Here is a 27,436-nt window from a genome sequence, read left to right as displayed (position 1 = left end):
CGCTCTAATAACTATGTTTAATATATCAGGGGTCAGTACAGAGATCTCTCCCATCATCTATTATACCCAGGACTGTAACAAGGGGCGCTCTAATAACTATGTATAATACATCAGGGGTCAGTACAGAGATCTCTCCCATCATCTATTATACCAAGGACTGTAACAAGGGGGCGCTCTAATAACTATGTATAGATATATCAGGGGTCAGTACAGAGATCTCTCCATCATCTATTATACCCAGGACTGTAACAAGGGGGCGCTCTAATAACTATGTATAGATATATCAGGGGTCAGTACAGAGATCTCTCCCATCATCTATTATACCCAGGACTGTAACAAGGGGACGCTGTAATAACTCTGTATAATAAGGCCGCCTGATAACATGCTCCCTGACCTACTGACTGCAATCCCTGCTAGCCATCATAAACCGCTCCTGCAGTCACACCGTTTCTGCCGTCACACGGCTAAATGTCTGACCATTGTCTATGTCTATGTGTATAGCATCGCTCACTCTCCACCTCGCCATACTGTGCACATCTCCAGCCATTTTACCTTTTGTATCACCCCATTACTTGTAGTATGTAAGCTCGTTGGAGCAGGACCCTCACCCCTATTGTATCAATCAACTGATTACTATGTAACCGTGGTTCTGTAATGTTTGTATTTTGTCTTTCTGTATTCCCCCTGTCTATGTAAGCGCTGCGGAATATGTTGGCGCTATACAAATAAAGATTATTATTATTATTATAATATATCAGAGCGAGTACAGAGATCTCTCCCATCGTCTATTATACCCAGGACTGTAACAAGGGGGTGCTCTAATAACTATGTATAATATATCAGAGTGAGTACAGTGATCTCTCCCATCATCTACTATACCAGGACTGTAACAAGAGGGCGCTCTAATAACTATGTATCAAATATCAGGGGTCAGTACAGAGATCTCTCCCATCATCTATTATACCCAGGACTGTAGCAAGGGGGCACTCTAATAACTATGTATAATATATCAGGGGTCAGTACAGAGATCTCTCCCATCATCTATTATACCAGGACTGTAACAAGAGGGCGCTCTAATAACTATGTATCAAATATCAGGGGTCAGTACAGAGATCTCTTCCATCATCTATAGCTTTGTATAATATATCAATAGTCAGTGCAGAGATCTCTCCCATCATCTATTATGCCAAGGTCTGTAACAAGGGGGCGCTCTAATAACTATGTATAGATATATCAGGGGTCAGTACAGAGATCTCTCCCATCATCTATTATACCCAGGACTGTAACAAGGGGGCGCTCTAATAACTATGTATAGATATATCAGGGGTCAGTACAGAGATCTCTCCCATCATCTATTATACCCAGGACTTTAACATGGGGGCGCTCTAATAACTATGTATAGATATATCAGGGGTCAGTACAGAGATCTCTCCATTCATCAATTATACCTAGGACTGTGACAAGGGGGCGCTGTAATAACTATGTATAGATATATCAGGGGCTAGTACAGAGATCTTTCTCATCATCTATAGCTTTGTATAATATATCAGTAGTCAGTGCAGAGATCTCTCCCATCATCTATTATACCCAGGACTGTAACAAGGGGGCGCTCTAATATCTATGTATAATATATCAGGGGTCAGTACAGAGATCTCTCCAATCATCTATTATACCAAGGACTGTAACAAGGGGGCACTCTAATAACTATGTTTAATATATCAGAGATCAGTGCTGAGATCTCTCCCATCATCTATTATACCCAGGACTGTAACAGGGGGCGCTCTAATAACTATGTATAGATATATCAGGGGTCAGTACAGAGATCTCTCCCATCATCTATTATACCCAGGACTGTAACAAGGGGGCGCTCTAATAACTATGTATAATAGTCAGTACAGAGATCTCTCCCATCATCTATTATACCCAGGACTGTAACAAGGGAGAGCTCTAATAACTATGTATAGATAAATCAGGGGTCAGTACAAAGATCTCTCCATCATCTATTTTCCCAGGACTGTAACAAGGGGGCGCTCTAATAACTATGTATAGATATATCAGGGGTCAGTACAGAGATCTCTCCATCATCTATTATACCCAGGACTGCAACAAGGGGGCGCTCTAATAACTATGTATAATATATCAGGGGTCAGTACAGAGATCTCTCCCATCATCTATTATACGCAGGACTGTAACAAGCGGGCGCTCTAATAACTATGTATAATATATCAGGGGTCAGTACAGAGATCTCTCCCATCATCTATTATACCCAGGACTGTAACAAGGGGGCGCTCTAATAACTATGTATAGATATATCAGGGGTCACTACAGAGATCTCTCCCATCATCTATAGCTTTGTATAATATATCAATAGTCAGTGCAGAGATCTCTCCCATCATCTATTATGCCAAGGTCTGTAACAAGGGGGCGCTCTAATAACTATGTATAGATATATCAGGGGTCAGTACAGAGATCTCTCCATTCATCAATTATACCTAGGACAGTGACAAGGGGGCGCTGTAATAACTATGTATAGATATATCAGGGGCTAGTACAGAGATCTTTCTCATCATCTATAGCTTTGTATAATATATCAGTAGTCAGTGCAGAGATCTCTCCCATCATCTATTATACCCAGGACTGTAACAAAGGGGCGCTCTAATAACTACATATAGATATATCAGGGGTATGGGCTGAGATCTCTCCATCATCTATTATACCCAGGACTGTAGAAAGAGGAGCTCTAAAAACTATGTATAATATATCAGAGGTCAGAACAGAGATCTCTCCGATCATCTATTATACCCAGGACTGTAACAAGGGTGCGCTCTAATAACTACATATAGATATATCAGGGGTCAGTACAGAGATCTCTCCCATCATCTATTATACCCAGGACTGTAACAAGGGGGCGCTCTAATAACTACATATAGATATATCAGGGGTCAGTACAGAGATCTCTCCCATCATCTATTATACCCAGGACTGTAGAAAGAGGAGCTCTAATAACTATGTGTAATATATCAGAGGTCAGAACAGAGATCTCTCCGATCATCTGTTATACCCAGGACTGTAACAAGGGGGCACTCTAATAACTATGTTTAATATATCAGAGATCAGTGCTGAGATCTCTCCCATCATCTATTATACCCAGGACTGTAACAAGGGAGAGCTCTAATAACTATGTATAGATATATCAGGGGTCAGTACAAAGATCTCTCCATCATCTATTTTCCCAGGACTGTAACAAGGGGGCGCTCTAATAACTATGTATAGATATATCAGGGGTCACTACAGAGATCTCTCCCATCATCTATTATACCCAGGACTGTAACAAGGGGCGCTCTAATAACTATGTATAGATATATCAGGGGTCAGTACAGAGATCTCTCCCATCATCTATTATACCCAGCACTGTAACAAGGGGGCGCTCTAATAACTATGTATAGATATATCAGAGGTCAGTACAGAGATCTCTCCCATCATCTATTATACCCAGGACTGTAACAAGGGGGCGCTCTAATAACTATGTATAGATATATCAGTGGTTAGTACAGAGATCTCGCCCATCATCTATTATACCCAGGACTGCAACAAGGGGGCGCTCTAATAACTATGTATATTATATCAGGGGTCAGTACAGAGATCTCTCACATCATCTATTATACCCTGGACTGTAACAAGGGGGCGCTCTAATAACTATGTATAGATATATCAGGGGTCAGTACAGAGATCTCTCCCATCATCTATTATACCCAGGACTGTAACAAGGGGGCGCTCTAATAACTATGTATAGATATATCAGGGGTCAGTACAGAGATCTCTCCCATCATCTATTATACCCAGGACTGTAACAAGGGGGCGCTCTAATAACTATGTATAAGATATCAGGGGTCAGTACAGAGATCTCTCCCATCATCTATTATACCCAGGACTGTAACAAGGGGGCGCTCTAATAACTATGTATAGATATATCAGGGGTCAGTACAGAGATCTCTCCCATCATCTATTCTACCCAGGACTGTAACAAGGGGGCGCTCTAATAACTATGTATAGATATAGCAGGGGTCAGTACAGAGATCTCTCCCATTGTGGTACGAGGACTTATAAGCTATTGTTTCTCTGTTACCAGCCTTCAGGCTGAAGCATATTAAACATATATTGTTCGTTTCCACATAACGTAATTATAAGTATCTAACAAATATAATATATATTACTGTATACTAACTTCACATCATCTTTCAGTTCCCTAACTATGAACATGGGAATGCAATCTCCTTTTCTCAAGGATGTGAAGTTTTGCTGTGTGACGTAATTGGTCGTCAAGACAACGGGGCGCTGTTGTACCAGGTGCTGATTCTGTATCCCTCCCCCGGTATGTACGTATCTAAAGTGTAAACTGCATGTTGGTTGGGATGCCTCCCCCTTGCGGCCCCCCCCCTCTTACTTCCTGTACTTGTATCAGTTTAAGAGATAAGATGAGCCAATAGGTGTTAGATTCCAATAAGACTGCCTATCTAGTATTTAAGAACCTGCTGTGATGTCACAAGTCAGTCTGGATTTGAGAACCTTTGTGTCTCCTAGACTCATTCATGTCGACATTGAATAAATCTTCATTTCCTATGTCCCTGGTATCGTGTTGGATTTCGGCTTCTACAACACCATCATCTATTATACCCAGGACTGTAACAAGGGGGCGCTCTAATAACTATGTATAATATATGAGGGGTCAGTACAGAGATCTCTCCATCATCTATTATACCCAGGACTGTAACAAGGGGGCGCTCTAATAACTATGTATAATATATGAGGGGTCAGTACAGAGATCTCTCCCATCATCTATTATACCCAGGACTGTAACAAGGGGGCGCTCTTATAACTATGTATATTATAACAGGGTCAGTACAGAGATCTCTCCCATCATCTATTATACCCAGGACTGTAACAAGGGGGCGCTCTAATAACTATGTATAATATATCAGGGGTCAGTACAGAGATCTCTCCCATTATCTATTATACCAGGACTGTAAGAAGGGGGCGCTCTAATAACTATGTATAGATATATCAGGGGTTAATACAGAGATCTCTCCATCATCTATTATACCCAGGACTGTAACAAGGGGGCGCTCTAATAACTATGTATATTATAACAGGGTAAGTACAGAGATCTCTCCCATCATCTATTATACCCAGGACTGTAACAAGGGGGCTCTCTAATAACTATGTATATTATATTAGGGGTCAGTACAGAGATCTCTCCCATCATCTATTATACCCAGGACTGTAACAAGGGGGCTCTCTAATAACTATGTATATTATATTAGGGGTCAGTACAGAGATCTCTCCCATCATCTATTATACCCAGGACTGTAACAAGGGGGCTCTCTAATAACTATGTATATTATATTAGGGGTCAGTACAGAGATCTCTCCCATCATCTATTATACCCAGGACTGTAACAAGGGGGCGTTCTAATAACTATGTATATTATATTAGGGGTCAGTACAGAGATCTCTCCCATCATCTATTATACCATAGACTGTAACAAGGGGGCGCTCTAATAACTATGTATAATATATCAGAGGTCAGTACAGTGATCTCTCCATCATCTATTATACCCAGGACTGTAACAGGGGGCGCTCTAATAACTATGTATATTATATCATTCGTCAGTACAGAGATCTCTCCCATCATCTATTATGCCCAGGAATGTAACAAGGGGGCGCTCTAATAACTATGTATAGATATATCAGGGGTCAGTACAGAGATCTCTCCCATCATCTATTATACCCAGGACTGTAACAAGGGGGCGCTCTAATAACTATGTATAGATACATCAGGGGTCAGTACAGAGATCTCTTCCATCATCTATTCTACCCAGGACTGCAACAAGGGGGCACTCTAATAACTATGTATAATATATCAGGGGTCAGTACAGTGATCTCTCCATCATCTATTCTACCCAGGACTGCAACAAGGGGGCACTCTAATAACTATGTATAATATATCAGGGGTCAGTACAGAGATCTCTCCATCATCTATTCTACCCAGGACTGCAACAAGGGGGCACTCTAATAACTATGTATAATATATAAGAGGTCAGTACAGAGATCTCTCCTATCATCTATTATACCCAGGACTGTAACAAGGGGGCGCTCTAATAACTATGTATAGATATATCAGGGGTCAGTACAGAGATCTCTCCTATCATCTATTATACCCAGGACTGTAACAAGGGGGCGCTCTAATAACTATGTGTAATATATCAGGGGTCAGTACAGAGATCTCTCCTATCATCTATTATACCCAGGACTGTAACAAGGGGGCGCTCTAATAACTATGTATAGATATATCAGGGGTCAGTACAGAGATCTCTCCTATCATCTATTATACCCAGGACTGTAACAAGGGGGCTGGAGTAGGTTGGCAGTAGGTGGAGCCTTGCAGTCTGAGCAGAGCTGAGCTACTGAGCAGACGTGTCTGGAGCCCTTTCCCTCTCCCTGGAGAGGTGAGGGGGCCTCCATGAGTGTGCAATCTAGCACATCCTCCACCGTTCCCCGGGTGAGACCAGCGGGGAATGATGGTGTGTTACTGGTCTCAGGAGGAGAGCGACTAAGAAGATCCCAGAGGCTGATGCAGCCAGACTCCATGGAGAGTGCAGGCCATCCTGGAAAGAAAGGTGAGTCTTCCCAAAGACGGGATGTTGGCGATTCCCTTATCCAGTACAAGGGGTGGGGTGGGCGCCGTCCCGGGGAGACCACCAACAAGTATAGTACCAGAATTCATCTATGTACTAATGAATTTGAGGCATGCGGTCAGAAGCTTAAAGAGCTGCAGATGGAGCTGAAATCTTTGAAGGCTCGGGCAGAGACTGCTACAAGGAGAAAGGACCGTGTGACTACATCAGAAGAGATGGGGAAGGTGAGAGAGGCCATTAAGCTTCATTCCACTAGAAAAGAGTATATTTTACAGAATGCTGGTGGATTTAAAGAAAGACTGAGCAACCAAGAGAGATTGGACAGCATGAGGAACCTCTCTGGGAAGGAGTCAGCAGTGACCTCGGTGTCTGACAGTGAGGAGGATGAGGCAGGTGTAATGGCGTCTCCAGGTGTGATGTCCTGCAGGGCGTCTCCAGATCTATCACCTGTGGAGATTTCCCAGCCCATCCCCCCAAGGCAGCCCAGCCCAAGGCTGAGTGCTTCTTACTCCTCAGATGAGGAGGAAAGGGAGGGAGAAGGTGGTTATTTAATGGCAGAAATTAAAAGAATGGAATCCCCCACTAATATGTCCAATCTTTCTTTTGGGGACGACCTACCTGAGGAGGGCAAAGAAAGATCAGGAAAAGGCAAGCAGAAGAAGAAGAAGCAATTACAGGTCGTATGCACCCGTTTTGTACCATTTCCTAGCCCCTCTGGTCAAACAGACTCGACATCTGTGGTGGTCCCGGGAATGGATCAGAGGGAGAGAATCTTTCCCAGTGGCACCCAGGGGGAGGATGGGAAAGACCCCCCTGCTCAGCCGACCCCAGTACCAGTAATGGTGTTGGATGCTGAGCAGGGAGGGAAAGGTATGCCATCCGTTGTTAGTCAGGCACCTGCGGTGGGTGTTGAGACTCCCATGGACTGCACGATCGCGGGTGGCGTGCCATCTTCCGAGACACACCCCGCCCCCTGATGCACGCAGGCATCCGGGGAGGGGGTACAGGCTATCACCTTGTCAGAGGTGAATCCTGATGCCCGGAGCAGGCAGACATCAGCTGTGGTGTCAGAGTCTGGGTGCGGGATCGTAGTTGCTCCGGCAGCACGGGACACCAGGGCATCGGCGGCGGTGTCAGCATCTAGTACGTTATAGTGGCAAAATCAGTGACATCAGGTCACGGAGGTCAAATAGCAGTTGGAGTGAAGAAGGCTTCTCCTGTTTCAGGGGTACTAGTGTCAACAGGGATGCAGGTGGTGGGACGTGAAAGTGCGAAGGAGGTCCAGGGAAAGGGGCTACATAAGGGTGGGTGTAGCATATCTACTGTGGTTGCAGAGGAGGAGAGTGGTAGTAGGAATGCTGGTAGGAGCACTGAGGATGGTAGTGGATCCAGAGTCACAGGAGGGGAGGAGAGGATGTCTGGGATGGTAGTGGCAGGTGCAGTGGGATGGGAAACCGTGAGTGATATAAAGAGTGTTTCTTCTGAATTAGGAAAGTCAGGAGGGTGTCCGGCTGTGCAGACTAGCCCGGCCATTATAAGGGTGACCGGGGGGTCCATGCAGGGTGTAGTTGGTCCTAGATTGTGGGGAGAGGCTCAAAACCTGGTCACCTCCTCTGCCGACGTACAACAGCCGGAGTCTAGGGATGGGAGGGCGGTTTGTCCAGAAAGGGATGCTGTGGGGATGATTGCCCACCCATCTGGTGCTATGGTTAGTAGTGCTGCGTCTTCAGATGGTTTTGGTGGAGATGCTGCATTATCTACAGATAATAGGACTGATGCCCAGGAACAGGCCAGGGCTGATGTTGCCGTAGTGGGGGGTGTGGTGGGGGCTGTGTCTGACCCATCTCCCCTCCCGGTGGTGCCTGGCCCCAAAAGTTATGCTGGAGTGGTTACCGGGGGCAGAGAGGCCTTTTCCCCGTGGGGCTGGACAGGGAAATTTACAGCGGCGTCTCTTGGAGGCCCTGAGGCGGGGAGAAAAGACGGCCAATATAGAGGGTGAGCAGGTTAACCTCGAGTTCTGGATCCAGCGGCATGGACTTTGGGCCTTCCGAGAGAATAGAGGGAATTGGTTGCTCCCAACAAGCGGGCCATCGGGGGCCAGAAGGAATGTAGTCCGTCTTCGGCATATAGGTAGCAGAGATACATGCCCAAAACGGGGGAAGGTGGTTGAGCTCCTGCTGAATATGGGCTTCAGGGCATATGACATCTTTGCCCTGATCCATCCGTTTGGCACCTTGGAGTTTGATATCAGCTTTGTTCGGTCAGAAGGTCTTGAACTTTTCTGGTCGAATTATGAGCTGGTTCAGACTAGGCCCGACTGGCGGGATTTCGAGGTGATCCCCGTTTCCCGCCAGGACACGGTGAAGTCAGTGACCATTTTAACCCGTAATGAGTCACTGTCGTTCATTGACATCATGACCTGGATATCTCGTTACGGGGAGGTGCAGGGCAACCCCACAAAGAACCGTGACGAGTACGGCATCTGGTCTGGAGCCTGTACTTTCCTGGTGAAATTGAGGCGGTCCGGAAACTCTGTTACCCACATTCCCTCCTCTGCTTTCTTGGGAAGAGATAGGATCCTGGCCTTTTACCAGGGGCAGCCGAAGGTCTGTCACAAGTGCGGTGACCCCACACATTTCAGTGCGGCATGTACCAAAGTGATGAGTACATTGTGTGGGGGAGAGGGTCACCATGCCGCCTCGTGTACAGACATTCGCTGCAACCTGTGTGGTGTCCTAGGACACCCCTTCAGTCGCTGTCCTCAGCGTGCCCGTGCTGATGTTGCTCCTGATCCGACTGGGGTACCCCGGGGCAGCGGGGCCTCAGCTGGAGAGGGGGAGGGCGGAAGTAGGGGGTCTGGAGGTCCGGTGATGGAAAAAGGTGGAAGAGTGAGTAAGACCAGACAGCAGATGTCCCAAAAGGAGGCAGGGGAAGGGGGGGAATCCAGTAGGATGACCCTGGTCCCTGTTTCCCAAGAGCCAGTAACCACCTCTGAGGACATAAGGGGCAGTGATTTGGAGGAAGAGGTCAGGAGACTGGCGAGAGAGGAGGAGGAAAGGTCCAGTTCCCTATCAAGTTCCCATCCAGAAGACAGTTTGGATGAGGAGAGTAGGGAATGGCAAAAGGAAAAATGTAAGAAGGGTAAACAGAATAAAAAGAAGGGGAAAAAGAAATCTTCTCCCCCTCCAGGTCAGATGCTAAAGGAGGGCCAAACCGGCTCCCCTCTGGTCATCTTAACAAACCGCTTTCAGACACTGGAAGGAGGCGACCCTGAATCCTCCTCATTAGAGGAGGAGGAGGAGGGGGAGCCAAGGAATAGAGTAGTGGCGGTGGGGGACGTCGCTCCCCTCCCCCCTGGGGGGCCACAAGTTCCTCCGGGGGTTAGGGGAGACTCAGTGCCACGGGACAAAGGTGAAGGCTCCTCTCCGAATCTGAAGGGGGGTTCACAAAAAGAAATAAACAATCATGTAAAAATATAAATATTGTAGAAATGGATATGTCGGAGTGTTTAAAAAGGGGTGGTAGGGATTCTGGTGGGGAATCGGGTAATGTAAAGAAGAGAGCTGTCCAACTCGATCACCCTTGATGGCGGCACTCACCCCGTTGACGTTGGCGACCATTAATGTCGCTAGCATTAAGTCTGATATGGCTCGCCTTATGGCCTTTGATTTTTTCAGCCGGAATGAAGCTGATATTTTGTTTTTGCAAGAGACCAGGCTAACAGACCTGGCCAGTATCCATAAAGCAAAGAGGGAGTGGACTCATGGGCCCTCCTATTGGTCTCTTGTGGCCGAACCATATAGCGGGGTGGCGGTTCTTTTTAAAACTGCAGCGGTTGAATGCAGACAGGTAATCGAGGTGGAAATGGGGAGGTGCTTGGTCTTGGACATCCTTATGAGAGGTCAAGAGCTTCGGCTCATAAATATTTATGGTCCTCAGAGCAAGAACGAGAGGAAGGGCCTCTTCATAAGGATCAAGCCCTTTCTTTTTACGAGCCGACTGGTGATCTTTGGCGGAGACTTCAATAATGTCTCGAGGCTCTGTGATAGGGGAGGTGCCAGAGACAAGTTGGCTTACGACAGCGTCGCCTTGAATAATATAGTGAGTGAGGCTCGCCTGGTGGATGTCCACGTTCGGCACACCACAGGCGACACGGGGTTCACTTTTTATCGAGGTAGTTGTAGATCTAGAATAGATAGGTTTTATTTAAAGGATGTGGCTGTCTCCTCACCAATTCTGGTGGTGGAGGTGGAATTCTCCGATCACGGTTTAATTATGTTTTCTCTGAATGTTTCAGAAACCCCTCGGATGGGAAGAGGTTTATGGAAGTTAAATTCGGCACTCCTGGAGGAGGAGGAAATAAGACAGTCCTTTGAGGATTTTCTGCAGAGCCAGCTTCCACTGATGGGCCTTTGTAACAGTAAGTCAGAGTGGTGGGAGATCTTCAAGAAACGGGTTGCAAAGTATTTCTGTGAGCTCTCAAACCTCAGAAGTTTGACCCAGTACCGTTTATATCAAGCTTTGAGGAGGAAACTCGAGCAAATTGTCTCGACTGGGGGCAGCCGTGAGGAGGCCTCCAGGGTGAAAGCCTTGCTGAAGGGATGTCAGTATGATAGGCACACATCTTTAGTTTTTGAGAGGGATTTCGGGAAATTCCGCTCGCCCGACCCCTACAGAAACTGTAAGTTGTCAGTGAATAGTAGGTTGGTAACGGGTCTGGTTGATAGTACAGGATCTCTGAAAAGGTCCAGTTCAGGGATCCTGGAGGTCGTCAGATCTTTCTACTCACACCTTTTGGCAAGGAAGGATCTAGATCGAGTCAAGATGTCGGCTTTTCTGGCTGATACCATCCCTGAGCAGGGGGTGGCATCGTCGCTTGACGTTTTGACGGAACCGATTAGGGAAGAGGAAGTGAGACTGGCCTTTGATGGGCTTGCGCTCAAGAAAACGCCAGGTCCGGATGGCTTAACATCCGAATTTTATAAGACCTTTAAGGAGCTGTTGGCTCCCCTGTTGACCGAGATATTTAATGAATGTCTATCCTCGGGCATTCTGCCAGAGTCAATGAGGAGGTCGGCCCTGATCATTTTGTCAAAGGGTAAAGATCCATCCCGGATTGAGAATTGGCGTCCCATAGCGCTTCTCAATACAGACCGGAAGGTTCTTGCAAAGATCATTTTTAACAGGCTGGTGCATTTTGCACCCAAACTACTTTCGGGGGACCAGCACTGCTCTGTTCCTGGCCGAAGTACTTTCAGTGCTGTACTGGGTGTCCGGGAGGCTGTGGAACAGGGTAGGGCCGGTAATTGGAAAGGGTTCTTGCTGTCCTTGGATCAGGCCAAGGCCTTTGATAGGGTTGACCATGAGTACCTCTGGTCAGTCCTTCTGAGATACGGTTTACCAATAGGGTTTATTGATTGGCTTAAAGTTTTGTATGCAGGGGCTGAGAGTTTCCCGCTGGTGAACGGTTGGGTCGGGCGCCCCTTTGGGGTGGGGTCCGGTGTCCGCCAGGGTTGTCCTTTGAGCCCGTTGCTATATGTGTTCGCAATTGACCCCTTTTTAAGGCGGTTGAGTGGCGGACGATTGGCGGGGGTCGGGATGGGCCTGGAGGGGCCGGAGTCTGCACTTAGGGCGGTGGCCTACGCTGACGATGTCACTGTCTTTGTCTTGTCCAAGGAGGAGGCTGGATGGGTGATGTCGGAGGTGGTTAGGTATTCGGAGGCTTCCGGATCCCGAGTCAATTGGGACAAGTGTGAAAGTCTCTGGCTGGGGGAAGGAGATCCTGATTTCAGTCTCCCAGACACTCTCCCGGAGCCTCAAGAATTTGCAAAAGTTTTAGGCATCCAATTTGGCCAGGGTGATTACCCAGGGAGAAATTGGGACGGTAAACTGAAAGATGCCAGTCAGAAGGTTGACCAGTGGAAGGGATGGTCTTTGTCCCTGAGAGAAAGGGTTAGCCTTATCAAGACTTTCCTGCTCCCGTTGTTAATCTATTTGGGCAGTGTATGTATCTTGCCGGAGCCTCTCTGGACACGGGTCTATAGTCTGTTCTTCCAGCTGTTGTGGGGGAAACGACTAAACCTAGTAAAGCGGGAGGTCACATACCGCACAAGGAGACTAGGGGGGTTGTGTATGGTCAACCCCGTGGTATTCCTAGTGAATACCTTTCTTAAAGCCAATATAGCAAACTTCTGGAATACAGGAAGGGCTCCTTTGTGGGTAGTCTCCTCTAAGGCATGGTTTAGGCCTTTCTTCCAGGAATGGAAGACAGGAGGGCGTGTGAAAGATTTTCGTTCAACCCATGGACATCTCCCGGCTTACGTTGCCCCGGTTCTGAAGGGTATTCGTCGCTGGGGCTTGGGGGCTGAGGAGATTAGGACTCTGTCAAGGAGGTTCCTTGACAATAGGGTTCTGGTCACCTGCTTCCAAAATCCACTGGCCCTCAGGGACTGCCCAGGTCAGGACCTAGAGGTAGGGTTAGTTTTGTTAAATTCAGTAAGGGTCCCATTGAAGTTTTGGGATTTGGCCTGGCACTCCTTCCATGGTAAGTTGCATGTGAGGGATAACTTGAAGTACAGAAAGGTGGAGGAGAGGGACTGTCCCCGGGAGGAGTGTGGCTCTGTAGTGGAAACTATGGAGCATTTCTTACTTCAGTGTCCCTTTAATACAGAGGTCTACAGAAGGGTAGGGGCTTCCATTGGTTGGCCTAGGCTGGCTGTCCTCTCCTATCCTGAGTGGGCCTATGGGGCATTCAGAGATCTGGGTGGACGGGACAGGTGCACATTATATCTAGTTAGTCTAGTGGTTAGCTACTACATGTGGCACGCGCGATGTTTAGTTTCGACGCGTCAAAAAATCCTCCCTGTGGATGTGGTGTGTAGGGACATCCTCGGGGACCTGGTGAAGGTGCGTTCTTTGGAGTTCAACAGGTTGGGTGCACTCAGGGCCTCTCGCCTATGGAGGGGTCTTTCTTTTGGAGTGCCCTAGCCTGGGGTCTTCTTTCCCGGTGATGGGCTAATTTTATTCTTTTCACTTGATAGCTTTTTGTTTTAGTAAATAGAGGAAGAAAAGAGGGCTTGTAAGCACTGAACCTGAGCTTCTTAATGGTATAAGGTGTGTGGTATGTAGGGTATAAGGTGTGTGGTGTGTAGGGTATAAGGTGTATGGTATGTAGGGTATAAGGTGTGTGGTATGTAGGGTATAAGGTGTGCGGTATGTAGGGTATAAGGTGTGTGGTATGTAGGGTATAAGGTGTGTGGTATGTAGGGTATAAGGTGTGTGGTGTGTAGGGTATAAGGTTATGGTATGTAGGGTATAAGGTGTGTGGTATGTAGGGTATAAGGTGTGTGGTGTGTAGGGTATAAGGTGTATGGTATGTAGGGTATAAGGTGTGTGGTATGTAGGGTATAAGGTGTGTGGTATGTAGGGTATAAGGTGTGCGGTATGTAGGGTATAAGGTGTGCGGTATGTAGGGTATAAGGTGTGTGGTATGTAGGGTATAAGGTGTGTGGTATGTAGGGTATAAGGTGTGCGGTATGTAGGGTATAAGGTGTGTGGTATGTAGGGTATAAGGTGTGTGGTATGTAGGGTATAAGGTGTATGGTATGTAGGGTATAAGGTGTATGGTATGTAGGGTATAAGGTGTGCGGTATGTAGGGTATAAGGTGTGTGGTGTGTAGGGTATAAGGTGTGTATGGTATGTAGGGTATAAGGTGTGTGGTATGTAGGGTATAAGGTGTATGGTATGTAGGGTATAAGGTGTGTGGTGTGTAGGGTATAAGGTGTGCGGTATGTAGGGTATAAGGTGTGTGGTATGTAGGGTATAAGGTGTGCGGTATGTAGGGTATAAGGTGTGTGGTATGTAGGGTATAAGGTGTGTGGTATGTAGGGTATAAGGTGTGTGGTATGTAGGGTATAAGGTGTATGGTATGTAGGGTATAAGGTGTGCGGTATGTAGGGTATAAGGTGTGCGGTATGTAGGGTATAAGGTGTGTGGTATGTAGGGTATAAGGTGTGTGGTATGTAGGGTATAAGGTGTGTGGTATGTAGGGTATAAGGTGTGTGGTATGTAGGGTATAAGGTGTGTGGTATGTAGGGTATAAGGTGTGTGGTATGTAGGGTATAAGGTGTGCGGTATGTAGGGTATAAGGTGTGCGGTATGTAGGGTATAAGGTGTGTGGTGTGTAGGGTATAAGGTGTGCGGTATGTAGGGTATAAGGTGTGCGGTGTGTAGGGTATAAGGTGTGCGGTATGTAGGGTATAAGGTGTGCGGTATGTAGGGTATAAGGTGTATGTTATGTAGGGTATAAGGTGTATGGTATGTAGGGTATAAGGTGTGTGGTGTGTAGGGTATAAGGTGTGCGGTATGTAGGGTATAAGGTGTGTGGTATGTAGGGTATAAGGTATATGGTATGTAGGGTATAAGGTGTATGGTATGTAGGGTATAAGGTGTATGGTATGTAGGGTATAAGGTGTGTGGTATGTAGGGTATAAGGTGTGTGGTATGTAGGGTATAAGGTGTGTGGTATGTAGGGTATAAGGTGTATGGTATGTAGGGTATAAGGTGTGTGGTATGTAGGGTATAAGGTGTGTGGTATGTAGGGTATAAGGTGGGTGGTGTGTAGGGTATAAGGTGTGTGGTATGTAGGGTATAAGGTGTGCGGTATGTAGGGTATAAGGTGTGCGGTATGTAGGGTATAAGGTGTGTGGTATGTAGGGTATAAGGTGTGCGGTATGTATGGTATAAGGTGTGCGGTGTGTAGGGTATAAGGTGTGCGGTATGTAGGGTATAAGGTGTGCGGTATGTAGGGTATAAGGTGTGTGGTGTGTAGGGTATAAGGTGTGTGGTGTGTAGGGTATAAGGTGTGTGGTATGTAGGGTATAAGGTGTGCGGTATGTAGGGTATAAGGTGTGTGGTATGTAGGGTATAAGGTGTGTGGTATGTAGGGTATAAGGTGTATGGTATGTAGGGTATAAGGTGTGTGGTATGTAGGGTATAAGGTGTATGGTATGTAGGGTATAAGGTGTGCGGTATGTAGGGTATAAGGTGTGTGGTATGTAGGGTATAAGGTGTGTGGTATGTAGGGTATAAGGTGTGTGGTATGTAGGGTATAAGGTGTGTGGTATGTAGGGTATAAGGTGTGTGGTATGTAGGGTATAAGGTGTGTGGTATGTAGGGTATAAGGTGTGCGGTATGTAGGGTATAAGGTGTGCGGTATGTAGGGTATAAGGTGTGTGGTGTGTAGGGTATAAGGTGTGCGGTGTGTAGGGTATAAGGTGTGCGGTGTGTAGGGTATAAGGTGTGCGGTATGTAGGGTATAAGGTGTGTGGTATGTAGGGTATAAGGTGTGCGGTGTGTAGGGTATAAGGTGTGCGGTATGTAGGGTATAAGGTGTGCGGTATGTAGGGTATAAGGTGTGCGGTATGTAGGGTATAAGGTGTGTGGTGTGTAGGGTATAAGGTGTGTGGTATGTAGGGTATAAGGTGTGTGGTATGTAGGGTATAAGGTGTGCGGTATGTAGGGTATAAGGTGTGCGGTATGTAGGGTATAAGGTGTGTGGTATGTAGGGTATAAGGTGTGCGGTGTGTAGGGTATAAGGTGTGCGGTATGTAGGGTATAAGGTGTGCGGTATGTAGGGTATAAGGTGTATGTTATGTAGGGTATAAGGTGTATGGTATGTAGGGTATAAGGTGTGTGGTGTGTAGGGTATAAGGTGTGCGGTATGTAGGGTATAAGGTGTGTGGTATGTAGGGTATAAGGTATATGGTATGTAGGGTATAAGGTGTATGGTATGTAGGGTATAAGGTGTATGGTATGTAGGGTATAAGGTGTGTGGTATGTAGGGTATAAGGTGTGTGGTATGTAGGGTATAAGGTGTGTGGTATGTAGGGTATAAGGTGTATGGTATGTAGGGTATAAGGTGTGTGGTATGTAGGGTATAAGGTGTGTGGTATGTAGGGTATAAGGTGTGTGGTGTGTAGGGTATAAGGTGTGTGGTATGTAGGGTATAAGGTGTGCGGTATGTAGGGTATAAGGTGTGCGGTATGTAGGGTATAAGGTGTGTGGTATGTAGGGTATAAGGTGTGTGGTATGTAGGGTATAAGGTGTGCGGTGTGTAGGGTATAAGGTGTGCGGTATGTAGGGTATAAGGTGTGCGGTATGTAGGGTATAAGGTGTGTGGTGTGTAGGGTATAAGGTGTGTGGTGTGTAGGGTATAAGGTGTGTGGTATGTAGGGTATAAGGTGTGCGGTATGTAGGGTATAAGGTGTGTGGTATGTAGGGTATAAGGTGTGCGGTATGTAGGGTATAAGGTGTATGGTATGTAGGGTATAAGGTGTGTGGTATGTAGGGTATAAGGTGTGCGGTATGTAGGGTATAAGGTGTGTGGTATGTAGGGTATAAGGTGTGTGGTATGTAGGGTATAAGGTGTGTGGTGTGTAGGGTATAAGGTGTGTGGTATGTAGGGTATAAGGTGTGCGGTATGTAGGGTATAAGGTGTGTGGTATGTAGGGTATAAGGTGTGCGGTGTGTAGGGTATAAGGTGTATGGTATGTAGGGTATAAGGTGTGCGGTATGTAGGGTATAAGGTGTGCGGTATGTAAGGTATAAGGTGTGCGGTATGTAGGGTATAAGGTGTATGGTATGTAGGGTATAAGGTGTGTGGTATGTAGGGTATAAGGTGTGTGGTATGTAGGGTATAAGGTGTGTGGTATGTAGGGTATAAGGTGTGCGGTATGTAGGGTATAAGGTGTGTGGTATGTAGGGTATAAGGTGTGCGGTATGTAGGGTATAAGGTGTATGGTATGTAGGGTATAAGGTGTGTGGTATGTAGGGTATAAGGTGTATGGTATGTAGGGTATAAGGTGTATGGTGTGTAGGGTATAAGGTGTGCGGTATGTAGGGTATAAGGAGTGCGGTATGTAGGGTATAAGGAGTGCAGTATGTAGGGTATAAGGTGTGCGGTATGTAGGGTATAAGGTGTGCGGTATGTAGGGTATAAGGTGTGTGGTATGTAGGGTATAAGGTGTATGGTATGTAGGGTATAAGGTGTGCGGTGTGTAGGGTATAAGGTGTGCGGTATGTAGGGTATAAGGTGTGCGGTATGTAGGGTATAAGGTGTGCGGTATGTAGGGTATAAGGTGTGCGGTATGTAGGGTATAAGGTGTATGGTATGTAGGGTATAAGGTGTGCGGTATGTAGGGTATAAGGTGTATGGTATGTAGGGTATAAGGTGTGTGGTATGTAGGGTATAAGGTGTGTGGTATGTAGGGTATAAGGTGTGTGGTATGTAGGGTATAAGGTGTGCGGTATGTAGGGTATAAGGTGTGTGGTGTGTAGGGTATAAGGTGTGCGGTATGTAGGGTATAAGGTGTGTGGTATGTAGGGTATAAGGTGTGTGGTATGTAGGGTATAAGGTGTGCGGTATGTAGGGTATAAGGTGTGTGGTATGTAGGGTATAAGGTGTGTGGTATGTAGGGTATAAGGTGTATGGTATGTAGGGTATAAGGTGTATGGTATGTAGGGTATAAGGTGTATGGTATGTAGGGTATAAGGTGTATGGTATGTAGGGTATAAGGTGTAAGGTATGTAGGGTATAAGGTGTACGGTATGTAGGGTATAAGGTGTACGGTATGTAGGGTATAAGGTGTGCGGTATGTAGGGTATAAGGTGTGCGGTATGTAGGGTATAAGGTGTGCGGTATGTAGGGTATAAGGTGTGCGGTATGTAGGGTATAAGGTGTGCAGTATGTAGGGTATAAGGTGTGCGGTATGTAGGGTATAAGGTGTGCGGTATGTAGGGTATAAGGTGTGTGGTATGTAGGGTATAAGGTGTGCGGTATGTAGGGTATAAGGTGTGTAGGGTATAAGGTGTGTGGTGTGTAGGGTATAAGGTGTGTGGTATGTAGGGTATAAGGTGTGTGGTATGTAGGGTATAAGGTGTGTGGTATGTAGGGTATAAGGTGTATGGTATGTAGGGTATAAGGTGTGTGGTATGTAGGGTATAAGGTGTGTGGTATGTAGGGTATAAGGTGTGCGGTATGTAGGGTATAAGGTGTATGGTATGTAGGGTATAAGGTGTGTGGTATGTAGGGTATAAGGTGTGTGGTATGTAGGGTATAAGGTGTGTGGTATGTAGGGTATAAGGTGTGTGGTATGTAGGGTATAAGGTGTGCGGTATGTAGGGTATAAGGTGTGTAGGGTATAAGGTGTGTGGTATGTAGGGTATAAGGTGTGTGGTATGTAGGGTATAAGGTGTGTGGTATGTAGGGTATAAGGTGTATGGTATGTAGGGTATAAGGTGTGCGGTGTGTAGGGTATAAGGTGTGTGGTATGTAGGGTATAAGGTGTGCGGTATGTAGGGTATAAGGTGTGCGGTATGTAGGGTATAAGGTGTGTGGTATGTAGGGTATAAGGTGAATGGTATGTAGGGTATAAGGTGTGTGGTATGTAGGGTATAAGGTGTATGGTATGTAGGGTATAAGGTGTATGGTATGTAGGGTATAAGGTGTATGGTATGTAGGGTATAAGGTGTGTGGTATGTAGGGTATAAGGTGTATGGTATGTAGGGTATAAGGTGTGTGGTGTGTAGGGTATAAGGTGTGTGGTATGTAGGGTATAAGGTGTGTGGTATGTAGGGTATAAGGTGTATGATATGTAGGGTATAAGGTGTGTGGTATGTAGGGTATAAGGTGTGTGGTATGTAGGGTATAAGGTGTGTGGTATGTAGGGTATAAGGTGTGCGGTATGTAGGGTATAAGGTGTGTGGTATGTAGGGTATAAGGTGTGTGGTGTGTAGGGTATAAGGTGTGTGGTATGTAGGGTATAAGGTGTGCGGTATGTAGAGTATAAGGTGTGTGGTATGTAGGGTATAAGGTGTGTGGTGTGTGGTATGTAGGGTATAAGGTGTGTGGTATGTAGGGTATAAGGTGTGTGGTATGTAGGGTATAAGGTGTGTGGTGTGTAGGGTATAAGGTGTATGGTATGTAGGGTATAAGGTGTGCGGTATGTAGGGTATAAGGTGTGCGGTATGTAGGGTATAAGGTGTGTGGTATGTAGGGTATAAGGTGTGCGGTATGTAGGGTATAAGGTGTGTGCTATGTAGGGTATAAGGTGTGCGGTATGTAGGGTATAAGGTGTGTGGTATGTAGGGTATAAGGTGTATGGTATGTAGGGTATAAGGTGTATGGTATGTAGGGTATAAGGTGTATGGTATGTAGGGTATAAGGTGTGCGGTATGTAGAGTATAAGGTGTATGGTATGTAGGGTATAAGGTGTGTGGTATGTAGGGTATAAGGTGTGTGGTGTGTAGGGTATAAGGTGTATGGTATGTAGGGTATAAGGTGTGCGGTATGTAGGGTATAAGGTGTGCGGTATGTAGGGTATAAGGTGTGTGGTATGTAGGGTATAAGGTGTGCGGTATGTAGGGTATAAGGTGTGTGCTATGTAGGGTATAAGGTGTGCGGTATGTAGGGTATAAGGTGTGTGGTATGTAGGGTATAAGGTGTATGGTATGTAGGGTATAAGGTGTATGGTATGTAGGGTATAAGGTGTGCGGTATGTAGGGTATAAGGTGTGCGGTATGTAGGGTATAAGGTGTGTGGTATGTAGGGTATAAGGTGTGTGGTATGTAGGGTATAAGGTGTGTGGTATGTAGGGTATAAGGTGTATGGTATGTAGGGTATAAGGTGTATGGTATGTAGGGTATAAGGTGTGCGGTATGTAGGGTATAAGGTGTGCGGTATGTAGGGTATAAGGTGTGCGGTATGTAGGGTATAAGGTGTGCGGTATGTAGGGTATAAGGTGTGCGGTATGTAGGGTATAAGGTGTGCGGTATGTAGGGTATAAGGTGTGCGGTATGTAGGGTATAAGGTGTGCGGTATGTAGGGTATAAGGTGTGTGGTATGTAGGGTATAAGGTGTGTGGTATGTAGGGTATAAGGTGTGTGGTATGTAGGGTATAAGGTGTGTGGTGTGTAGGGTATAAGGTGTGCGGTATGTAGGGTATAAGGTGTGTGGTGTGTAGGGTATAAGGTGTATGGTGTGTAGGGTATAAGGTGTATGGTATGTAGGGTATAAGGTGTGCGGTGTGTAGGGTATAAGGTGTATGGTGTGTAGGGTATAAGGTGTGTGGTATGTAGGGTATAAGGTGTGCGGTATGTAGGGTATAAGGTGTGTGGTATGTAGGGTATAAGGTGTATGGTATGTAGGGTATAAGGTGTATGGTATGTAGGGTATAAGGTGTGCGGTATGTAGGGTATAAGGTGTGTGGTGTGTAGGGTATAAGGTGTATTGTATGTAGGGTATAAGGTGTGTGGTATGTAGGGTATAAGGTGTATGGTATGTAGGGTATAAGGTGTATGGTATGTAGGGTATAAGGTGTGTGGTGTGTAGGGTATAAGGTGTGTGGTGTGTAGGGTATAAGGTGTATTGTATGTAGGGTATAAGGTGTGTGGTATGTAGGGTATAAGGTGTATGGTATGTAGGGTATAAGGTGTATGGTATGTAGGGTATAAGGTGTATGGTATGTAGGGTATAAGGTGTGTGGTATGTAGGGTATAAGGTGTGCGGTATGTAGGGTATAAGGTGTGCGGTATGTAGGGTATAAGGTGTGCGGTATGTAGGGTATAAGGTGTGCGGTATGTAGGGTATAAGGTGTATGGTATGTAGGGTATAAGGTGTGCGGTATGTAGGGTATAAGGTGTGTGGTATGTAGGGTATAAGGTGTGTGGTATGTAGGGTATAAGGTGTGTGGTATGTAGGGTATAAGGTGTGCGGTATGTAGGGTATAAGGTGTGTGGTATGTAGGGTATAAGGTGTGCGGTATGTAGGGTATAAGGTGTGCGGTATGTAGGGTATAAGGTGTGTGGTATGTAGGGTATAAGGTGTGCGGTATGTAGGGTATAAGGTGTGCGGTATGTAGGGTATAAGGTGTGTGGTGTGTAGGGTATAAGGTGTGTGGTATGTAGGGTATAAGGTGTGTGGTATGTAGGGTATAAGGTGTGTGGTATGTAGGGTATAAGGTGTGTGGTATGTAGGGTATAAGGTGTGTGGTGTGTAGGGTATAAGGTGTGCGGTATGTAGGGTATAAGGTGTGTGGTGTGTAGGGTATAAGGTGTGTGGTGTGTAGGGTATAAGGTGTGCGGTATGTAGGGTATAAGGTGTATGTTATGTAGGGTATAAGGTGTGCGGTATGTAGGGTATAAGGTGTGCGGTATGTAGGGTATAAGGTGTGCGGTATGTAGGGTATAAGGTGTGTGGTATGTAGGGTATAAGGTGTATGTTATGTAGGGTATAAGGTGTGCGGTATGTAGGGTATAAGGTGTGCGGTATGTAGGGTATAAGGTGTATGGTATGTAGGGTATAAGGTGTATGGTATGTAGGGTATAAGGTGTGTGGTATGTAGGGTATAAGGTGTGCGGTATGTAGGGTATAAGGTGTGTGGTATGTAGGGTATAAGGTGTGCGGTATGTAGGGTATAAGGTGTGTGGTATGTAGGGTATAAGGTGTGTGGTATGTAGGGTATAAGGTGTATGGTATGTAGGGTATAAGGTGTGTGGTGTGTAGGGTATAAGGTGTGTGGTGTGTAGGGTATAAGGTGTGTGGTGTGTAGGGTATAAGGTGTGTGGTATGTAGGGTATAAGGTGTATGGTATGTAGGGTATAAGGTGTATGGTATGTAGGGTATAAGGTGTATGGTATGTAGGGTATAAGGTGTATGATATGTAGGGTATAAGGTGTATGGTATGTAGGGTATAAGGTGTGTGGTATGTAGGGTATAAGGTGTATGGTATGTAGGGTATAAGGTGTGCGGTATGTAGGGTATAAGGTGTGTGGTGTGTAGGGTATAAGGTGTGTGGTATGTAGGGTATAAGGTGTATGGTATGTAGGGTATAAGGTGTATGGTATGTAGGGTATAAGGTGTGTGGTATGTAGGGTATAAGGTGTATGGTATGTAGGGTATAAGGTGTGTGGTATGTAGGGTATAAGCTGTGTGGTATGTAGGGTATAAGGTGTGCGGTATGTAGGGTATAAGGTGTGCGGTATGTAGGGTATAAGGTGTATGGTATGTAGGGTATAAGGTGTGCGGTATGTATTTTTGTATGTAGTTTGCTAGTTGGTGAGGGAGCCCAAGATGTCAGCCAGTGTGGCCCACCTTGGAGATACAGGGCAACCCGCTGTCATATCAGCCAGGGTTGATATCCTGTATGGTGGGTCACCACCCATCTATGGCTGACATCTTTGGTATCGTTCCCCTGTGCAGGCTATTAGTATATGCAGTCACTCCTCCCCATTCTGGGCTGGGTTGAGTGGGTGACTGCATATTAGCCTGCCAGGAACAAGCTGCTCCTCCACACATTATTGTCTGGCTGACTACATATCTTCAGGGCTTAAGGCCATTGCGCCTGCCCTACGGCGATCGTGCCTATGGTGACCGTGTCTGCTTTGCAGACCTTCAGGTATTGTATTTTTGGCTTTTTCAGTGAATATGTGTTTTTTTTTCTTTTTCCTCACCTCCGTGATTTTAAACACTATGTATAGATATATCAGGGGTCAGTACAGAGATCTCTCACATCATCTATTATACCCTGGACTGTAACAAGGGGGCACTCTAATAACTATGTATAGATATATCAGGGGTCAGTGCAGAGATCTCTCCCATCATCTATTATACCCAGGACTGTAACAAGGAGGCGCTCTAATAACTATGTATAGATATATCAGGGGTCAGTACAGAGATCTCTCCCATCATCTATTATACCCAGGACGGTAACAAGGGGGCGCTCTAATAACTATGTATAGATATATGAGGGATCAGTACAGAGATCTCTCCCATCATCTATTATACCCAGGACTGTAACAAGGGGGCGCTCTAATAACTATGTATAATATATCAGGGGTCAGTACAGAGATCTCTCCCATCATCTATTATACCCAGGACTGTAACAAGGGGGCGCTCTAATAACTATGTATAGATATATCAGGGGTCAGTACAGAGATCTCCCCCACCATCTATTAAACCCAGGACTGTAACAAGGGGGCGCTCTAATAACTATGTATAGATATATCAGGGGTCAGTACAGAGATCTCTCCCATCATCTATTATACCCAGGACTGTAACAAGGGGGCGCTCTAATAACTATGTATAGATATATCAGGGGTCAGTACAGAGATCTCTCCCATCATCTATTATACCCAGGACTGTAACAAGGGGGCGCTCTAATAACTATGTATAATATATCAGGGGTCAGTACAGAGATCTCTCCCATCATCTATTATACCCAGGACTGTAACAAGGGGGCGCTCTAATACTATATCAGCAGAACAGCCTCCCATACACCATGAGTGGTAGTTTGTCCAGAGCCTGTGGTATAGGGAGGTGACGGCTGTCCTCTAGTCCCTGCCTGGGACTTTTCAGTGACTAGTATATGGTGACATGTGGCTGGTGATGATTTCTGCTCCAGTGTGTTTTGAGTCTCATTAAGCTATACATAAGAGTCCCAGAATGCAAAGCAAATAAGGGAGATGGAACAATACTGCTGTAGCACCACCTTTCGGTATGCAGCATTCCTGCAAGTCAATGTTAGACTCTTTATACAAGACTTGTAACAATGACTAGGAATTGAAAACCAAGCCAGAATCCAAAGAGAATGCAGAACTGCGCTATGAAGGACCCGCGTGTCCCCTGACCTGGTGTCCGGCCTCTGCCAGAAGCTGCTTCGTCTCCCGGAGGACCCGTCTCATGCTGGGATTAGGCTGGAAGAATCCATCCTCCTCATAGAAGCCAATCCGTAGAGGCTCAACGGAGGAAAATGTCTGCAGAACATAGTAGATGGGGAAATTCAGCATCATATAGACAAGCGAGTCCAATCAACTTCAGGGTCCCCTCCCCCACCTATCTTGGAGTCCCCACCATTCTATAGTAGTTCCAGTCATCCTCAGGATACCCCCCTCCCCCACCTATCTTGGAGTCCCCACCATTCTATAGTAGTTCCAATCATCCTCAGGATACCCCCTCCCCCACCTATCTTGGAGTCCCCACCATTCTATAGTAGTTCCAATCATCCTCAGGATACCCCCGTCCCCCACCTCCACGGGAGTCCCCACCATTCTATAGTAGTTCCAGTCATCCTCAGGATACCCCCCTCCCTCACCTATCTTGGAGTCCCCACCATTCTATAGTAGTTCCAGTCATCCTCAGGATACCCCCCTCCCCCACCTATCTTGGAGTCCCCACCATTCTATAGTAGTTCCAATCATCCTCAGGATACCCCCCTCCCCCACCTATCTTGGAGTCCCTACCATTCTATAGGAGCCTATGACCCCCACCCAGACATAGCATTATTATTTCCTACTACCTTCTCATTAAAATAAAGTGGAGGAACACTTGTGTCAAGATGAAACATCTCATCGCACCACAACGCCTTCATGGTGTACACCAGACTGTCCACGTCTCTCGCCATCGGCCCGATGCAAAATGGTACTGAAATGAAAGTCACAAAATCTGGGTAGTCTCATTCTCAGAAGACGTCTTGTATGTCGCCCCCTACTGTCACTAACAAGCCCTGCTGGCCCCTGGATACGACTGACCACAGCCCATAAGACCCCAACCTTTTATCTGCAGAACTGACACGGCAGGTCTGAGTATTGCGACTCATTCCTATCTTATATCCGTATGCTCAGCCTGATGGGAAGACCCGTTGGTCATGATGGGTATGGGCTCAGATGTCACATACAATATATTTCAAGTTTGCAGCTGACCGTGGATTGTTGAACCCATCTCCTAATGTCATTGCTGACTGCTCTTTGAGGCCGGGCCATAAAGGCAAGGCCTTGTGGTGTTGTCTGCCCCTTGGGGGCAGGTCGTACGGGCAAGGCATTGTAGTGCTGACTGCTCCTCGGGGGCGGGTCATAAGGGCAAGGCCTTGTGGTGTTGACTGCTCCTCGGGGGCGGGTCATAAGGACAAGGCCTTGAAGTGCTAACTGCTCCTCGGGGGCGGGTCATAAGGGCAAGGCCTTCTGATGTATGTGGACCCAAATCTGTCACTTTTAGAAACTGTTCCCTTCATCGGAGGTTTCGGTTCAGCAGATGACTGTTACCTGAATACATCCCGTCAATGCACTGGCGGTTTCTGATCATGCTGCAAAACAGAGAGATGGATGAGAGTGAGCGCAGCCACCGCAGAGATGGGGGTCAGTCGATGCAGAGTGAGGAGATAACTTATCCCCCAACCAACAAGGTCTTGGGCATCTCTACTTTGCCAAACGCCAGAGGAAACAGAAACACCGGTTGCACTCACTTGTGAAGTGCCCTGCAGTGTGAACGGCACAGAAAAGGAAGTGCCGATACACCGCCTCCAGAAAGGGTTAATATATGGGCTCCATTCTTTGCGTAACATTCAGCAGTTTTCTAATACACTCAGACAGCTGAAGATGACATCATTATGGATTGTGTAGTTATAACCAGCGGGCAAGCATGCAGTAGAACAGAATGATGGCAGATTGTGGTGACACACGAGGACTTCATTGCTGCACCCACCACTCTGTCTGCAGTCAGGCCTCGCCCGCCCCTCTGTCTGCACTCAGGCCGCGCCGGCCCTTCTGTCTGCACTCAGGCCACACCTTGCCCCCCCTCTGTCTGCACTCAGGCCTCGTCTCGTCCGCCCCTCTGTCTACAGTCAGGCCGCACCGCACCCGCTCCTCTGTCTGCAGTCAGGCCTCGCCCACCCCTCTGGCTGCAGTCAGGCCTCATCTCGTCCGCCCCTCAGTCTACAGTCAGGCCACGCCGCACCTGCTTCTCTTTCTGCAGTCAGGCCTCACTCACCCCTCTGGCTGCAGTTAGGCCTCATCCGCCCCTCTGTCTGCACTCAGGCCGCGCCCGCCCCTCTGTCTGCACTCAGGCCTTTCTGCGCCCGCCCCTCTATCTGCAGTCCAGCCGCACTACGCCTGCCCCTCTGTCTGCAGTCAGGCCGCACCACGCCTGCCCCTCTGTCTGCAGTCAGGCCTTGCCCACCCCTCTCTCTGCAGTCAGGCCTTGCCCGCCCCTCTCTCTGCAGTCAGGCCTTGCCCACCCCTCTCTCTGCAGTTAGGCTGCACCGCGCCCGCCCCTCTATCTGCAGTCAGGCCGCGCCCGCCCCTCTGTCTGCGGTCAGGCCTTGCCTTGCCTCGCCTCGCCCCCCCCATCTGCAGTCAGGCCTTGCCTTGCCCCCCCCCCTCTGTCTGCAGTCAGGCCTCGTCTCGTCCCGTCCGCCCCTCTGTCTACAGTCAGGCCGCACCACACCCGCTCCTCTGTCTGCAGTCAGGCCTCACCTACCCCTCTGGCTGCAGTCAGGCCTTGCCCGTCCCTCTGGCTCCAGTCAGACCTCGTCTTGTCTGCCCCTCTGTCTACAGTCAGGCCGCACCGCACCCGCTCCTCTGTCTGCAGTCAGGCCTCACCTACCCCTCTGGCAGCAGTCAGGCCTCGTCTCGTCTGCCCCTCTGTTTACAGTCAGGCTGCACCGCACCCGCTCCTCTGTCTGCAGTCAGGCCTGCATAGGGGGGAGGGTGAGACCTGACTGCAGACAGAGGGGCGGGCACGGCGAAGCCTGACTGCAGACAGAGGGGCGAGCGCGGCTAGGTCTGATCGTAGATAGAGGGGTGGGCGTGGTGTGGCTTGACTGAGGGGATGGCCTAGTGAATGTGGGGGGACTACTACTCCCAGAAGTTCTGCCGCGTGCTCCCATCTGTGGATGTGAACCGGTAGAAGA

At 47.2% G+C, this 27,436-nt stretch overlaps 1 protein-coding gene across 1 annotated transcript in view; it reads right to left on the bottom strand.

Moving 5' to 3' along the window:
* LOC136620329 (fatty-acid amide hydrolase 1-like) overlaps nucleotides 1-27,436 on the bottom strand; it is a 108,228-nt gene that overhangs the window by 22,329 nt on the left and 58,463 nt on the right. Inside the window, exons 6-8 of the mRNA XM_066595026.1 lie at nucleotides 25,791-25,831; nucleotides 25,049-25,173; nucleotides 24,355-24,506 (exon numbers count right to left, since the gene is read on the bottom strand). Coding sequence (XP_066451123.1) covers nucleotides 24,355-24,506; nucleotides 25,049-25,173; nucleotides 25,791-25,831 — 318 coding nt within the window. The remainder of the gene's footprint in view (nucleotides 1-24,354; nucleotides 24,507-25,048; nucleotides 25,174-25,790; nucleotides 25,832-27,436) is intronic.

This window comes from Eleutherodactylus coqui, chromosome 3 (genome assembly GCF_035609145.1).
Source record: "Eleutherodactylus coqui strain aEleCoq1 chromosome 3, aEleCoq1.hap1, whole genome shotgun sequence".
Classification (NCBI taxonomy): Eukaryota; Metazoa; Chordata; class Amphibia; order Anura; family Eleutherodactylidae; genus Eleutherodactylus; species Eleutherodactylus coqui.
This window is presented reverse-complemented; position numbering and strand designations above follow the sequence as displayed.